The following is a 17,158-nucleotide window of genomic DNA, read 5'->3' on the forward strand; positions in this document are numbered from 1 at the left end:
TACGCTCTAACTTATATTCCTTTTGGTATGTAAATGGAAGTATATAATATGTAGGAGATAATTCTGTCTGCTCCCATTTGAGCTTCCCAAAATCTGCTAGCTTTGGGAACTGTGCAAATTTGGAGCAAGGCACCATGTAGCCAATTGACATGGAAAATTCCAAATTTATCATTACCATGATAATATTTATGTATGCAAATTAAGCAGGACTTTTGCTTCTCAGAACAAGCCTGTCTAGCTAGTTTTGTCAAATTTGGTTCAGGTGCAAGCAGCTTCATCACTTATCTGCCCCTGTATATGTCATATTTTGATATGATTACATTGTTTTCAAATCATAAACATTAAACTATAAGTGAAAGTGAGGCTGTTCCTCTTAGCTGACATGTCCTAGCATTCCTTGTAAGTCCAGGCTGTGCAAACCTGTGTTTGGTTCATATATTGAATTTTCTTATTCTCCATTCTCTACCAAATCTCATTGGTGCGTATTTCATGCTTTTTATTTGTGCCACTCATTTCTCTGTTTTTGTGATTCAGAAATGGCTTAGATGAAGTCTCCGACCTTAAGGTTTAGGGCATTCTATTTACATCTTGCTTTGTTCTTTTCCTAAGTTGCTGGTTTGGGTTCAGGTCGAGAACCCGGTTCACTGGTTCGACAAAATTCTGAAATGGGTTTTGGGTTTGTTAGTGCCTAAACAATGTAAATATATATATATATATATATATTGCCTAGAAGCATGAGTTAAGATTATAATATCACAGCATCATATAAACTATAAAGTTATAAACAACAAAACTACCATAAACTTGTAATCATAGCATCATGATTGTACCATCACAACTTCATATACTTAAATATGAAAATAATAATTTCGAGTTCAAGTATCAAATAATAATATCGCTTTTCGAGTCCTCAACTACAACTAGTTGAGAAGTGGAAGCATCCAAGTCAGTATGCTCTAGCTTTATATCCCACATCTTCAACCCCCCTTGTGTGTAGTCATGTTGCTTGTGTGAAAGGAGACACAAGTTGGAATGCACATATACTATGTTCTCTGCTCTTTTTGATTGCAATCTATTGTGCTTTACTAAGTGAATGAAAGAATATGTGCTCCAATTTCTTTCCGATGCAGACGATCTAGCAACCTATGAAGACAAAGTAAACATTAAAAGTTATACATTTATAATTTTATTAATAGAAGTTTCTATTTTAAAAAAATTAACAACTATAAATACTTAAAAATAAATATTCATTAATTGTCAAATTTACTTGTGATAAAATTTTGATTACGAGGGGTTGCAGGTTTTGGAAGCATTGGTCATGGAAGTACCACCAACTATGAGCTTCCTTCTTATACCTATGATGAAGAGCCTCAACACTTAGAACATTTGATTTCACAAAATCTATGAACTCATTTGTAATCAAATCGTGGACATCTTCTTCAAGGAAGAGTCTAAGGAATGCTGCCTTGTACCCTTCAGACACTTCTAAATCTCTATATGGAGCAAGCCTTCTTGGCATATAAAGATACTGATTGCTATAGTATTTTGGAGTCAATGCATAGGCAAGAAGATGTAATGGAGTGGTCATCTTGTTCCACATTTCTTCAACAATTACATGCAATGTTTGAAGAAAGTGTCCTCAGGGTCTTGCTCTTTTGCACTTATGATGCACTTCATCTTCTCAAGCATTGAGCTGATGCCATCATACACCTCTCCAATGCAAGGCATATCCATGTTAGTATAGTGAATCATGCTTATAATGGGCTTGGTGAAACTAAGGAGATAGTCCAGATCCCACTATGAGTCATCTAATGTCCTTTGCTTAATTTTTGTTGCTCTCTCAGTGCTGCTTTGCTTCCATATAGGCCAATTTTGGCTGATCACCATATTACAAAGTGCCACTTTAACTTTCACATGTAGCCTCAAGATATCGTGTCAGATTCAAAATGGGTCTGTGCAACCTATAGTAGAAATTAAAGCCAAAATGATTAAAAACTAAAGAAACATTAAATAAGAATACACATTACACAATCAAATTATGAAAATAAAAAAATGAGAAAATGTAAATCAAATTACTACTTCACTTACCTTCAATAGCTCCAAATTTGAAAATGATCTAAAAATTCCTCGAGACATGTGGTGTTTGGTGATGAACATTTGGATGTCCTCAGCCTATGCATGCACCTCTTTGATCCACTTTGTTTTATTCTCAATCTTTTGTAGCATAAGACTTAGTGAGTGAACCGCACAAGGTGTCCAAAAGATATGTTGATATTGTTCCTCAACCAACAAACCAACAACTCTACAATTTTTTGTGTTATCCGTTATGACTTGAACAACGTTATGGGGTCCCGCTATCTCAATGACAGAGATGAGAATATCAGCAATAAACTGCCTCTTTTATTTGCCCGTCACAATCCACAACTTTCAAAAACATTGCCACTTTAGTGGACACCGCTATGACATTGATCAAGGGACGATTTTTTGAATCTTTCCACCCATTTGAAACAATGGATACACTTGTCTCAATCCATGAATCTTTTATGGGATTCAATGCATCTTCAACCCCCTTGACCTCTTTTTCCAACAAGGTGGCACGTACCTTCTCATAACCCATGCCCTTATACCTTCTTGGAGCTTCATTAACACTTATCAACATCTTTTACCAACGTGGGGAGCGAACGATATTGAAAGCCAACCCATCTGCATATATACATCTTGGTCGGCAATGGGTTGACTCTCATTTTGAAATTCACTTTCGAAAGGTTCTTCACTTTTAGGCTCAGCTATGGTAAAAAATGGGTGGTATTCTACCACAATATTGGGAGTAGATGGGGGCTGCATTCTCTTTGATTTTTTTGGAATGGGCTGATTTAATCTATGCGCTTCTCTCTCATTTGCTTCATCTTGCTCCCAAAAATATTCTAAAATTGCCTCTTGTGGTATAGGCACACCATCTTTTCTAGGGCAACTTTTAATGCCTCTTCCTGGTATTCAACACAAATAGCCCTTCACCCAAAAATATGAACTACAAAGTTGTACATCACATCCCCTAGATTTCGAAAGAAATCCACCACCTCCTAGAAGCAGTCATATAATATCAATCTATTTTCATAGAGGAAAATTTGGACCTTTTTTGGATTTTTGTTGTTCATTTATGGAGGTGGAGCTAGTTGCTATTGTAATTTTGATGGAAAGAAAATTTATGAACGCATTCAAAACAAAATAAATTTTAAAAGTATGGAAAACAAAATTGGAGGAAAAGAAAATGAAAAAAATCTTACCTCTTATAGGCAATGGAAGTTTGCAAATGCATAGGAACGATGGTGCAACACTTAATGAAGCTTCAATCTTCGATCTTCAACTCTTTAGTTGATTCAACAAGAAAAAATTTAAGTCAGCCTATACGAATGAATTTGTTCTTTGCAACTGAAATGAGCAAGAATGATGATGCTTTTGATTTTTAAGTGTTTTGGAGGCAACTTTTAGGGTTCGGGTCGTTCATAAAGTGAACCAGACCTTTAAAAAAAGAAAATTGCATTTTTTTGACTTTTAGCTGCGTTGGGCACTTGGGTTCGCCCAGGATGGATCGGTGCTCCGTTTGGTGTACCTTGTTCAGACCCGTAGGCGGACTGAATCGGGACCAGGATCGGGTTTGAATTGGATTGCTATGCAGGCTGCCAAGTAGATTTTTCCTCTTTATTTTTAAGAAACTTTTCTGCAACAAGAGATGTTAACAAATGTCGAGGGATGTCTCTTAGATTATACAAATGCTCCAGTATTAATCTATAGATGAGCACATGATTATTCAAGTGTTACAATATAACAAGCTATCTTATTTCTAATTCACCTATAGTTGAGAGTTGCTATCTATGTAAGGTAGCATCTATTCGATCTTTTTTGGGGTGTTATGCCTTTGCCAAGCTTTATTTTTGTGACAGAATTCTCTGATAGGTTCTGAAGAGAAGGCAAAGAGTCATCCTCTTTGTTAACATCATAGTTCCATGGAGTTTCTTGATGGGGGGACATGAGAATGGGTTACAGGGATTGGGGGACCAAGGACGGTACAACACTGGTTTGGGTGGGGGGGCGGGGTGGTGCTAGTATAAAAATAGAGGTGAATTGAAAGTTTCAAGGCAAATCGGCAATATAACATCTTTGTGAGTGGCCAATGAAAGACCAACTAGTTTTCATGAAGTGAAAGGTTGCAATCAATACGTAATGGCATGTGCCATATAGCAAATGACTTGGCGTCGTCCTTGATAGAGGTAGCTAAGGTGGCATAAGTGGTGGTGTTGTCGGGGCACGTTTCCCCCAAGTCCCCAACTCTTGGAAATGTCCCATTATAGGGGATGCAGGTTTTTTGGGGGGGACGTGTCCCCGCGAAACATTGTTTGTAAGGAAGTATATGTTATGTTTACATATACTTCCTTACAAAGGAAGTTGAATATTTGTGACAGCTCCTGAGAGGCAGCTAAAGAGTCTTTCTTTAGTTTGAAATAGATTTGCCTGCAAAAGGAAATTTGAGGGGAGCCCTTAGGACACCCTCCCAGGGTGGCCAAGTACCTCTGAGTTCATGAAATGAATAAGTCTGTTATGCATAGTTGAGTGACGAGTCGTCTCCTGCTATAGATCTGTCTCAGATTTTCTCATAAAGAGCATCAGTGACTCATATTTGTAAGCTGTGTAAAAAATGGCATATTTTAATGGGAAATGAATCTCTCTTGAACCTCTGAGTTCATAAATAAGTTTGTTATGCATAGTTGAGTGACGAGTCCTCTCCTGCTATGGATCTGTCTCAGATTTTCTCATAAAAAGCATCAGTGACTCATATTTTAATGGGAAATGAATCTTTTTTGACTTGCATGGTCCAACTTTTGAATATGTAAAAGCTTAATTTTTAACTCTTGTCTACTGTGTAAGTTATTTTAGGTACACAATGTGTTTTTAGTCAACTTTTTACTGAATCTTATGCAAAATATTGGTTGTGATGTTCCTTTTTAGGGCTTATCAGTCTTCCTCAACTTGCCAGTATGCTTTCATTAATGGATCTGTCACTTGTTGATGTTTTTTTATTTTTAAGAGTCTAGATTGTTAATGTTTTCTCTATGTTTTCACATATAGAGTCAGTTGTGTACTTTATTTCTATCTTTTTCAGATGTCATAAGAACTAGATAATCATTTGAATTCTGATTTGTATTCCTTCTCAGTGACAATAAACAGGATAATTGCAGTTCTGGATTCAGACTTCCATTCACTTCCTTCAATCCAACATCGACAACAATATGGTCCTGTATGTTGGGGACTCCTTACCTCTTATTAAGTTTCAGTTATTCAACTCTGCTATCATTTGATACACTTTGGTTATGCAGATTCTAAGCAAAATTAGACTATAAAGACCTATCTCCATGTGAAGTTTTCAATTTTATTTTTTGTTATGAAGTTTATAGGACTGCCAATAAATATATGCTCATAATTTAATTATTTCTCTTTTCAACTAATATAAGGTATGTATTCATCATAAATGGGTATTGAGGTATGCATTATGAGATTATTTGTTTTACTTTTTGTTAGAAGCTATTATACAAGGCATGTTTACAGCTTCTGGAGTAGATGTAGGATGATTGCTCAAATATGCGGTGAAGCTTGTGGCTATTCCTTTGGTTAGTATGAAGAAATAAAAATTCATGAAGGTGATAAAAGTGTTTTGTAGTTAGGGGCATAATAGCATTGTTGTGGTTGTGATCATAGAATAACATAGATTTGTTTGATTATAAACTAATTCACGTGTTCTAGTTCGTGTCCTAGTTTAGGTTCATAGATTTGATACATATTACTGGTAAACCAAATATAACTTAGTCAAATTTCAACCCAAATATAACTTAATCAAATTTGATACATAATATCGGTAAACCAAACTTAATGCCGGTTAACAGATTAACAATTAATATCAGTACCGGTGAAATTTAATGCATATAACAGAAAGAGAAACAACATCCACAACACATAACACAGAGATTTGTACGTGGAAACCTTGTAAGGGGAAAAGCCACGGTGGGAAACCTTACCCACAATCAGATGATACTACTGTAGATAATATGTGTGTACAAATGGGGTCTGCACATGCAGAAAGGCCAACCGCCTAGAGCTCACTGCGCAATCACAAAATAGGAGTCACACTGACTACAATTGGATGATTAAATCCAGTGATAATGTACTGCTCAAAGTAGCATCTCCAATGCTGGATTCAGTACCGGTTAAGCTTTGATTATCACCTTCTCTATAGTCTGCTCATATGATCTTCTATATTCCCACATACCATGTTACAATACCATAACCATATACCGTTATCTTCCTTCTACCTATTACATCATCTCACAAATGAGATCTTACATATATAGCAAAACCTAAGACCAAATGTCTAGGTCGGCTGACAAAGAATATTACAATTAAATCAATTACAACAAGTCAAGATGCGATGCATCATGTCGGCTCAATACAATTACAATAATATCCAATTGATTAAATCATCTCCATAACGTGCCGTGCTGATCTGGAATAGATAATGCATGCCGGTCCATAACCCAGACCAATTTGCCAGTAACAACAAATATGTCAACCCGATTAGACCAATAACCAAAATACCAAAACCAAGTGTCCAAACCATGTCTTTGACATAACCAAGTGATCTCCAGATGATAACAAGTCGTCCTTAGTGCCGGTGAAGAATATAACTTGCCGGTGAACCAAATACCAGTGACTGTGCATAAGTCACTGAACTTGCTGGTGAACATAATGTGCCCGGTTCAACATAACCAAAGATCTCCAGACGGATAAGTGTTGACATCAATGACAAAACCAATGCAACACATCCATAATACCAACAATCTCCCCCTTTGGCATTGATGGCAACACAAAGATGGAAAAACATCTAAGTGCCAAAACAGAATGCCAAAAACCAAAAACCAACAATCTCTAGAATAGATCAATACTAGAAATCAAAATACTAATGCAGAGAGTATATATCTCTCCCCAAATGATAATGTTGTTTTTTCATAGATATCTCTCCCCCTTTGACATCAAATGCCAAAGCAATACAAATACCAGATACAACCATTTCATAGAACCAATTACAAATACCAATTGTTATAACCTTCTCCAACTACTCCCCTTGAGAAGTAGCTCTCCTCCATCAAAGCCGGAAAAAGGTTCTCTGTTTATTCTGCCGGTTTGATGCCAAGCATCAACTGTCTAAGTCTCTAATGGTGAGGGTATAACCCCAAGCTGCTCTCCGAGATATTCAAAAGTTTTCTTAGGCAAAGACTTAGTAAAGATATCTGCAATCTGCTCTTTAGTATTCACATAAACCAATCTCACTTCTTTTGTTTCAACATTCTCTTTCAAAAAATTATATTTGATAGAAACTTTATTAGTTTTAGAGTGAAATACCGGATTCTTAGATATATCAATTGCTGTTGAATTATCACAATAAATGATTATAGGTTCGTTGCATTTTATCTTTATGTCTTTCAACATTTGCTTAATACATAATACCTGAGTACAATTAGTTGCTGCTGCAACATATTCTGATTCTGCTATTGATAACATAGTTGAAAATCTCGGACTCGCCTCGGACTCGGCAAACCAAAATTTTGGACTCGGACTCGGACTCGTGAAAGACTCGCGAAAGACTCGGCAAAAAAAAAAAAACCGTAGTTTTACAAAAAAACATAAAGAAATTAATGCATTTAGAGAACATAAGTGCCATAATTGAAACATTACACATGTCATATGATCTACAAAGTACAAACACGCAATATTTGAAATTTCATCATTCATGGCAGCATATTCAAGTTTCAAGTTTCAACTCTAAAATGTATAATACTATAATGGCAGCATAAGTATATACATGTTCACAAAATTACATATAATGATATGTCCAAGTCCAACTGCAAATGTGAAAAACAGCAATGTGAATGAACAAACCAAAGAGAAGACTACATCTTCCTCTTTGTATTTTTCCTAATATAGCTCAATTTTTCAGGCCTTGAGCTAGAAGTAGTAGCAGTGGGTGTTGTGGTATCTAAATGGTGAGATGATTCTTCTTCAAAGTCATAGTCCTCATCATCATCCTCATCTTCGTCCTCATCTTCATCCAATCTTGCTCCTTCTGCATCTTGTGCTGCTCCTCTCTCTATTTCTGCAATTTCTTCTTCGGTAAGGAGGACATCATCACCATCATTTTGTTCATTCATGGTCCAATCACCATATGGATCAATTTCATCCAAGTCAATGGCCTCATGTGAAACACCCTCCACCTGTCTAACTCGAAGGCGAAGGTTGTACCGAACAAATACTAGATCATTGAGCCGCTTTTGTGACAATCTATTTCTCTTCTTTGTGTGAATGCTTTCAAAGACACTCCAATTTCGTTCACACCCAGAAGCACTGCATGGCTGAGACAAAACACGGATAGCTATCTTTTGAAGATTAGGCGTGCCGGCACCATAATTCTCCCACCATAAATCTACAAAAAACATTTAGAAATATTAGAATTGAGAAAAAAATGTAACAATCAAGTTTGTAGATTTTTTCTTGCACTATTGAACTAAGTTACTAAATGTTTTACCTGGTTGTTGTTTTCCTCTCCTATCAATTGCTAGTTGTGATGAGAAGAGTCTCCCCTCTGCACTTTTGTAGATCTTGAACAATGGAATGAACATTTCCAAATTCAGAAATAGATACTAGATAGTCAAAGTGTCAAACTCAAATTCAATAATGAACATTTCCGAATTCATAAATAAAGATAGAGCAATTGCAAATGTCAAATCTCACCTCCAACTCATCAAGAACCTTGTCTCTCAACTCAAGATCAGGTGTCATCTTATCAATGCATGTAATAACACTTGCCATGACCTCCTCATCAGTCCTAAATGAATCAGAGAAGTAGAATTTCGGGTTCAAAAAGTAGGCGAAGGCATGTATCGGTTGGTGGAGTTGGTTTGTCCACCTACGATCAATGATGCGCCAAAAGATTTCACATTTTCTTGCATTTCCACGATAGTAATGTGAAATGGCCTCTTTGGCCCTATCCATGGCCTCATAAATGAAACCCATTGGCATGCCCTCTCCATCCACCATACGAAGAACCCTCACCAAAGGTTCTGTCACCTAAAAAAATTAAAACAAATTTTAAATTAATACAAAATCAACCCCTAAAAAATAAAATCAGCAAATAGACAAGATTGTATAAACTTTACTTTTGTGTTTGTTACTTACCGCAGTCAACTCCTCTCCACTTTTATTGAACCCATCATCAAAAACAATGGTCACAATCTTCTCTGCTTCAGGTCTTTTGGAGTATGCAGACCCCAACCAAGCATTTGACACAAACATCTGCTTAAGATGAGGAATGGCACTAAGAATGCTCTGCAAAGTGATGAAGTGGCTAGCAAATCGTGTCACTCCAGGTCGCACAAGGTCCTTGCCATTTGTGTATTTTCTCATCAAAGCAAGCACCCAAGTATGGTTGTAGATGAATTTGGTGACACTTTTTGCATCTTCAACCACCTTCTTCACCCATCCAATCTTCCCAATGTCCTCTAGCACCAAGTCTAAGCAATGTGCAGCACAAGGACTCCATGTAATCGAAGGATGCCTCTGCATAAGCATTCTACCTGCAGATACATATGCAGCTGCGTTGTCCGTGATAATTTGGACAACATTCTCAACTCCAACTTCCCGAACCACACCATCCAACAGATTACACAAAGTCTCTGCATTTTTTATTTCATTTGAGGCATCAACAGACTTTATGAATACCATTGCACCATTTGAAGCCACCAAGAAGTTGAGAAGAGTCCTATTCCGTCCATCTGTCCATCCATCAGATAAAATGCTGCATCCTTTTCTCTTCCAATACCTTTTCTGATCATCAACCACACCTTCTGTATTTTTCACAGCTTTCTCTAGCAATGGCCCACTGAAGTCATGACCTGTTGGGGCCTTAAACCCCTTACCCGCCACTGTACATGCATTAACAAAACTTTCCCAATACACATTGTTTGCTGCATTGAAAGATAGATTATTGTAAAACCAAAAGTTCGAAGCTGCTATCTGTGCTTGTTCATGCTTCTCTTTATTCCATCCTGTACCTTCAAGTGAAGGTTGTGCACTTGGAACATTGCGTGGTACAAAAAAATTAGGGTTTGATCTAACAGGAGTGCCACTAGCCTCACCCTCATTGTCACCAAAAGATGAAAGTGACTGACGACCCCGACTATGACCAATGGGACCTGAAGTGGACAATGTGGGATTCATTGCAGCTGCTATGGCTTCTCTTGTTTTTTGCCTTTCTTCCTTATGCATATCATTCTCAGCAAGAATGGTCTTCATCTGTCTAATAATTTCAGGAGTTGATTTGGGGCATGCCTCCACACCATATCCAGGTATTTGTGCAAGGTGGTATTTTAATCTATTGATTCCACCAGTCATCCATCTTGTGCATTCGGTGCAAGTGACCTCCCCCTTTTTGCTTCCTGCAATCCCATATTTCCAAGCTTTATCTCTTTGTCTTCCTGACCTTGGGGTTGCCCTTGGAGTTGAACTTGCCATTGCTGATTTAACATGAAAAAAAAAAATCAGCAGGGTTTTATGGAAAATCAACAAAAAAAATGACAATGAATCATTTGGGAAAAATAGCATTCAAAAACAAGAAAAAAAAAAGAGGAAATAACTTAGGAAAGAAAATAGAAAAAAATTTCGCAGCATATCCCCTTGTTTTTCAAGATTTTTTTCAGTTTCAAAACAATGAAATGATTCAAATGAAAAAAAAAAAGAAAGAGAAAAATCCTTACCTAGATCTCTCTTGCTGATTTTTCCTTCTTCCCTCTACTCCTCCAAACCCTTCTAACCTGCTCCAGCCAAAAAAAACCCAAATTGAAGTCAAAAAATGAAAAAAAAAAGTGGTTTTAACCCCCACGGGCGCGTTTTTTCTGGGCCCGCGAGTCCCTGCGAAAGACTCGTGAGTCCGAGCGAAAGACTCGCGCGAGTCTTTGCGAAAGACTCGCGAGTCTTTCGCAGGGACTCGCCTGGACTCGCCACGCGAGTCCTAGGCGAGTCGACTCGGCTCGCCAAAGGACTCGCGAGTCCGTGGCGAGTCCGAGGCGAGTCAAAGAGTTTTAAAACTATGAATGATAATGATGTACAACTTTGTTTCTTGCTCAACCATGAAATCAATCTGCTACCAAGAAAGAATGCCCCGTCGGTGGTGCTCTTTCTGTCATCTACATTTTTTGCTCAATTAGCATCGTTGTATGCACATAAATCAAAGTTTTCATCTTTAGGATACCATAAACCAAGATTTGTTGTGCCTTGTAGATACCGGAAAATTCTTTTCACTGTTGATTCATGATTTTCTCTAGGATTACTCTGAAATTTTGAAACAATACACACTGCATTCATTATATCAGGTCTTGTTTGTGTCAAATACAGTAAACCTCCAATCATAGATTTGTATCTTGTTGGATTAACAAGAGTTGAATCATCCTTCAATGACAATTTATCAGTTGTAGTCATAGGAGTACTTACCGGTTTAGAGTTTTCCATACCAAATTTCTTCAGTAATTCCTTCAAGTACTTTGTTTGACATATGAATATACCTTTACCAGTTTGTGAAATCTGCAATCCTAAAAATAATTTTATCTCCCCAATCATAGACATTTCAAATTTTTCCTGCATTTTATTAGCAAAGTCTTTACACAATCTATCTTCTCCTCCAGAAATGATGTCATCAACAAAAACATCAATAACCAAGATGTCTTCATTAGTCACTTTGAAATATAAGTTGTTGTTAGCATTACCTTTAGTGTAACCAAGCTTCAAAAGATATTTGTCCAATCTAGCATACCAAACTCTAGGAGCTTGTTTCAATCCATATAAAATTTTCCTTACTCTTCAAACCATATCTTTATCATTTGTCAATGAAAATCCATCAGGTTGTTCAATGTAAACTTCCTCTTCAAGGTCACCATTCAGAAATGCACATTTTACATCCATTTGATATACTTTATAGTTTTGGTGTGCTGCAAATGCAAGAAATAATCTGACTGCCTCAATTCTAGCTACCGGTGTAAAGGTTTCATTGTAATCAATTCCTTCTTTTTGTCAATATCCCTTACACACTAATTTTGCTTTGTTTTTGATTACCTTACCATTTTCATTAAGTTTATTTCTGAATACCCATTTAGTTCCAATTACATTTTTATCTTTAGGTTGGGGAACCAATGTCCATGTATTGTTCTTTTCAATTTGTTCTAATTCATATTCCATAGCTCTAATCTAATGTTTATCTTCACATGCCTCAATAACAGATGCTGGTTCAATTTGAGAAATTAAACATACCTCTTCATTTGCCAGTCTTCCTCTTGTCATAACTCCTTGATACTTATTCCCAATTATCTGTCTTTCAGAGTGATCCAGTCTTACATACCTGGATGTGTTCGCTTGCTGCTGTTCTTCAGTCACTGTGGAATTCTCTGCTGATGCTGGTGTGACTGGATCAAACGTTCTGTATCGGTGCACTCTGTATAGGTTCATTTGTGATCATCTCAACTGTCGGTTCAGAATCCATAGACCTTGAATTTCCTCTAAAGTGTTTATCTATCTTCACATTTGCACTCTTAATGATTTTCTGCAATCTTTTATTAAAACATCTATATGCTTTGCTCTTAGATGAATAACCAAGAAATATCCCTTCATCACTTCTAGGATCAAATTTGCCAATATACTCATCTCTCCTAATGTAACATTTGCTTCCAAATATTCTGAAGTATTTAAGAGTAGGAATATTACCAAACCATAATTCATAAGGTGTCTTACCGGTTTCTCCTTTGATGTGAACTCTGTTGAAAGTGTAAACCGCTCTATTCACTGCTTCTCTCCAATACACATGAGGTAGATTTGCTTCTGATATCATGCTTCTAGCTGCATCCGGAATAGTTCTGTTCTTCCTTTCCACAACTCCATTTTGCTGAGGTGTCCGGGGTGCTGATAGTTGTCTTTTAATTCCATTCACTTCACAAATTGCATTGAACTTCTTAGATGTAAATTCACCTCCTTGATCTGATCTTAAACTTTTGATTTTCTTACCGGTTTCATTCTCTACCATTGCTTTGAATAATTTGAATTTCCCAAAAGCTTCTGATTTCTCCCTAAGAAAAGTAACCCAACACATTCTAGAATAATCATTAATGATTAGCATAAAGTATCTATCTCCCTGTAGACTTCTTGTTCTTGTCGGAACACACAAGTCAGTATGAATTAAATCAAGAACATTATTGGATTTCTCAGAAATACTCTTAAAAGTTGTTCTAACTTGCTTTTCCATTTGACATTCCTTACATACCGGATTATGAGGTTTTACAATCTTAGGTAAATCCTTTACTGCCTTTGTTGAACTAATCTTTATAATGCAATCGAAATTCACATGATAGAGTCTTTTATGCCATAACCAACTTTCATCAATATGTGCAATCAAGCATGTCTTTTCATTGTTATTCAAATGAAATATATTACCTCTAGTGTGATTACCGGTTGCAATCTCCAAACCTGTTCTATTCATGATTTTGCATTTACCATTCTTGAATTGTAACTGAAATCTTTTTTCAACTAATTGACCAACACTCAAAAGATTATGCTTCAAACCTTCAACATAATAAACGTTGTCAGTATTGTTCTTACCATCAAAAGATATAGTGCCTTTTCCTCTGATCAAACAAGCTTTGTCATCTCCAAATCTTACTAGACCTCCGTTGTATTCCTGAAAAGATAAGAATTTACTTTTATAACTAGTCATATGATGTGAACATCCAGAATCTATAATCCATTCATCCTTTTCATCAAGTTTAGCTGCCAGGGCCTGCTCTATCGGTGGAACAGTAGGTGCCGGTTAATCTTCTGTTATTGCAACAAAAGCCCATCCATTGTCTCTCGGTTCTTCATCAAAATCATCAGTAACTCTTTCATCAGCATAGTAACATGATTTGTCTCTATTCTTCTTAAATCTGTATCTTTGATATTCAGGGTTAGGCTTACATGTTCTTTTAGCTGCTTCTCTTAATTTTGCATGTCGATTAGGACATCTGGATGCCATATGACCAACTTTATTGCAGTTAAAACATTTAAATGGTGCTTTGCCTTCATACTTACTTCCAATAGGACCTTTAGGCATTTTCCTTGAAAATAGTGCTTCAAGTTCTTCCAGTTCTTCATTTTCCCTCCTAATATCTTCAAGTTGTCTTGCATAAAGTGCTTTCCAATCAGATTTATCAGATGATGATGATGATGATGCTTTGAAGGCTAAATCTGTTTTAATTGTAGCAACAAGACCAAATTCCTCAAGCTCAAATGTTGAAAGTTTTCCAACCAAGGTATCTCTAGATACTGATGTATGAGGCATTGTTCTCAACTCATTAATAGCAGTTACTTTCATTTTGTATGCCAGTGGCAATGCTCTCAAAACTTTAGAAACAATTTCATCTTGACTTGAGGAACCTCCACAACATTGTATTCCCAAAACAATTTCATTAACCCTTTCCATAAAAGCAAAAATTCTTTCATCTTCTTCCATTTTCAAATCTTCATACCTAACTCGAAAGCATTCCAGTTTTGCAATTTTGACAGTGGTATCTCCTTCTTTCAATGTCTCCAATTTATCCCAAATAGCTTTAGCAGTAGATCGATTTGATAATCCCATGATTTGCTGATCTGACAAGGCGCCCAAGAGTGCTTCTCTTGCTTTGCAATCATTCTCTTGATCCTTACCCAATGTTGGTGGATTAGGTTGATTCGGTGTAGGACCAACATAGCCATTCTTTGTAACATCCCATATGTCTTTTCCAATGCAATTAAGATGTGTCTCCATTCTGATCTTCCATATACCATAGTTAGTTCCATCAAGTTTCGGACTGCCCTTCCTGAAAAAGTTAGTTGCCATAGAATCTCCTCAAGTTAAACTTTGGCAAAAAGAGGACTTGGCTCTGATACCAATTGTTAGGACCCGAAGGCAACTGAGAGGGGGTGGGGGTGAATCAGTTGTCTATTAATTTCAACCCAAATATAACTTAATCAAACTTGATACATAATACCGGTAAACCAAACTTAATGCCGGTGAAACTTAATGCATATAACAGAAAGAGAAACAACATCCACAACACATAACACAAAGATTTGTACGTGGAAACCCTGTAAGGGGAAAAACCACCGGGGATTGGGGGGTGGGGGCTAATTAGTTGTCTATTAATTTCAACCCAAATATAACTTAATCAAACTTGATACATAATACCGGTAAACCAAACTTAATGCCGGTGAAACTTAATGCATATAACAAAAAGAGAAACAACATCCACAACACATAACACAAAGATTTGTACGTGGAAACCCTGTAAGGGGAAAAACCACGGTGGGAAACCTTACCCATAATCAGATGATACTATTGTAGATAATATGTGTGTACAAATGGGGTCTGCACATGCAGAAAGGCCAACCACCTAGAGCTCACTGCTCAATCACAAAATAAGAGTCACACTGACTACAATTGGATGATTAAATCCAATGATAATGTACTGCTCAAAGTAGCATCTCCAATGTTGGATTCAGTACCGGTTAAGTTCTGATAATCACCTTCTCTATGGTCTGCTCATATGATCTTCTATATTCCCACATACCATGTTACAATACCATAACCATATACCGTTATCTTCCTTCGACCTATTACATCATCTCACAAATGAGATCTTATATATATACCAAAACCTAAGACCAAATGTGTAGGTCGGCTGACAAAGAATATTACAATTAAATCAATTACAACAAGTCAAGATGCGATGCATCATGTCGGCTCAATACAATTACAATAATATCCAATTGATTAAATCATCTCCATAACGTGCTGTGCTGATCTGGAATAGATAATGCATGCTGGTCCATAACTTAGACCAATTTGCTGGTAACATCAAATATGTCAACCTGATTAGACCAATAACCAAAATACCAAAACCAAGTGTCCAAACCATGTCTTCGACATAACCAAGTGATCTCAAGATGATAACAAGTCGTCCTTAGTGCCGGTGAAGAATATAACTTGCCGGTGAACCAAATACCGATGACTGTGCATAAGTCATTGAACTTGCTGGTGAACATAATGTGCCGGTTCAACATAACCAAAGATCTCGAGAAAGATAAGTGTTGATAAGTGTTGACATCAATGACAAAACCAATGCAACACATCCATAATACCAACACTAAGGATGCCAAGAAAGTTGCGGTGAAGATGTTGAGATGAAGTGGGAGGACCAGACAATGTTGCATTGGATACCTCCTTTGTATGCAATATGTTGATAGGTTGGGAAAATGGAGGGATATTAGGCAAGGAGGTGATAAGTGACGACTCCAAGGAGGGATCAATGAGTATGTTTACTAGCTTAGGGCGAGGCTCATCATCAATTCATGAAGTGGTAGGAAGCAACATGAAGGATGGAGCGAAAATAGATGTAGAGTTGTTTGTAGGAGCAACAAAAATGGAAGCATGTGCGAATGTAGAGGGAGTAGAAGTGGACACCAAAAACTCACCCTCGGCCATCAAAGTGGCCTCACGTTCCCTAGCCATCACCTGCTGACAATGCTTATGCTCGCGCACAAGTTGGTTTAGAAGTAGATGGGGACTAGGAAGAGAAGCTTGAGAAGTCTTTGTGACATCTTGCTCCACGGAGATGCTGTCGGTGACATCGGTAGAGAGGAAGGTCCTTAGAGGAACAAGAGGAGCCGTCAGAGGCTGGGATGTAAGAACTTGAGTAGAAGGGCGAGCATGTGGCAAACACTATCCCTTGCCATACAAAATAGCACAAGGGATATGTGCAAGGATAGGTAGCTCAAACAGAGGACGAGCCTTAGACTTCGGTAGTGTGGGTGACTTTCCTTTGTCTATGCTAGGTACAACTTTAGGAACGAATGACATTGCTAGAGGTTGCATGGTCCTCAGCGAACGGGGAGATCTACTCTGAGGAACGTGCTTGTGTTTAATTCTCTGAAGAGGGAGTAGAAGGCTAACACTGTAATATAGGAGTAGAAGAAAAGGAGGAGTAGAGATAGATGCAGGGGA

General features: G+C 37.3%; 2 protein-coding genes across 5 annotated transcripts in view; one reads left to right on the forward strand and one right to left on the reverse strand.

The window, feature by feature from the left end:
* Window positions 1-17,158, forward strand: part of LOC131052566 (mediator of RNA polymerase II transcription subunit 16) — a 133,601-nt gene that overhangs the window by 95,425 nt on the left and 21,018 nt on the right. For all 4 annotated transcript variants that reach the window (XM_057987153.2, XM_057987168.2, XM_057987159.2 and 1 more), the window contains one exon: window positions 5,211-5,293. In XM_057987153.2, the coding sequence (XP_057843136.1) occupies window positions 5,211-5,293 (83 nt within the window). The remainder of the gene's footprint in view (window positions 1-5,210; window positions 5,294-17,158) is intronic.
* LOC131052594 (uncharacterized) lies at window positions 7,921-9,375 on the reverse strand. Its single transcript, XM_057987184.2, has 3 exons — window positions 8,836-9,375; window positions 8,630-8,702; window positions 7,921-8,527 (listed from the first exon to the last, which is right to left on the reverse strand). Exons 1-3 carry the CDS (start codon window positions 9,139-9,141, stop codon window positions 7,998-8,000), a joined length of 909 nt encoding a protein of 302 aa, XP_057843167.2. The 5' UTR covers window positions 9,142-9,375; the 3' UTR covers window positions 7,921-7,997.

This window comes from Cryptomeria japonica, chromosome 8 (assembly GCF_030272615.1).
Source record: "Cryptomeria japonica chromosome 8, Sugi_1.0, whole genome shotgun sequence".
Lineage (NCBI taxonomy): Eukaryota > Viridiplantae > Streptophyta > Pinopsida > Cupressales > Cupressaceae > Cryptomeria > Cryptomeria japonica.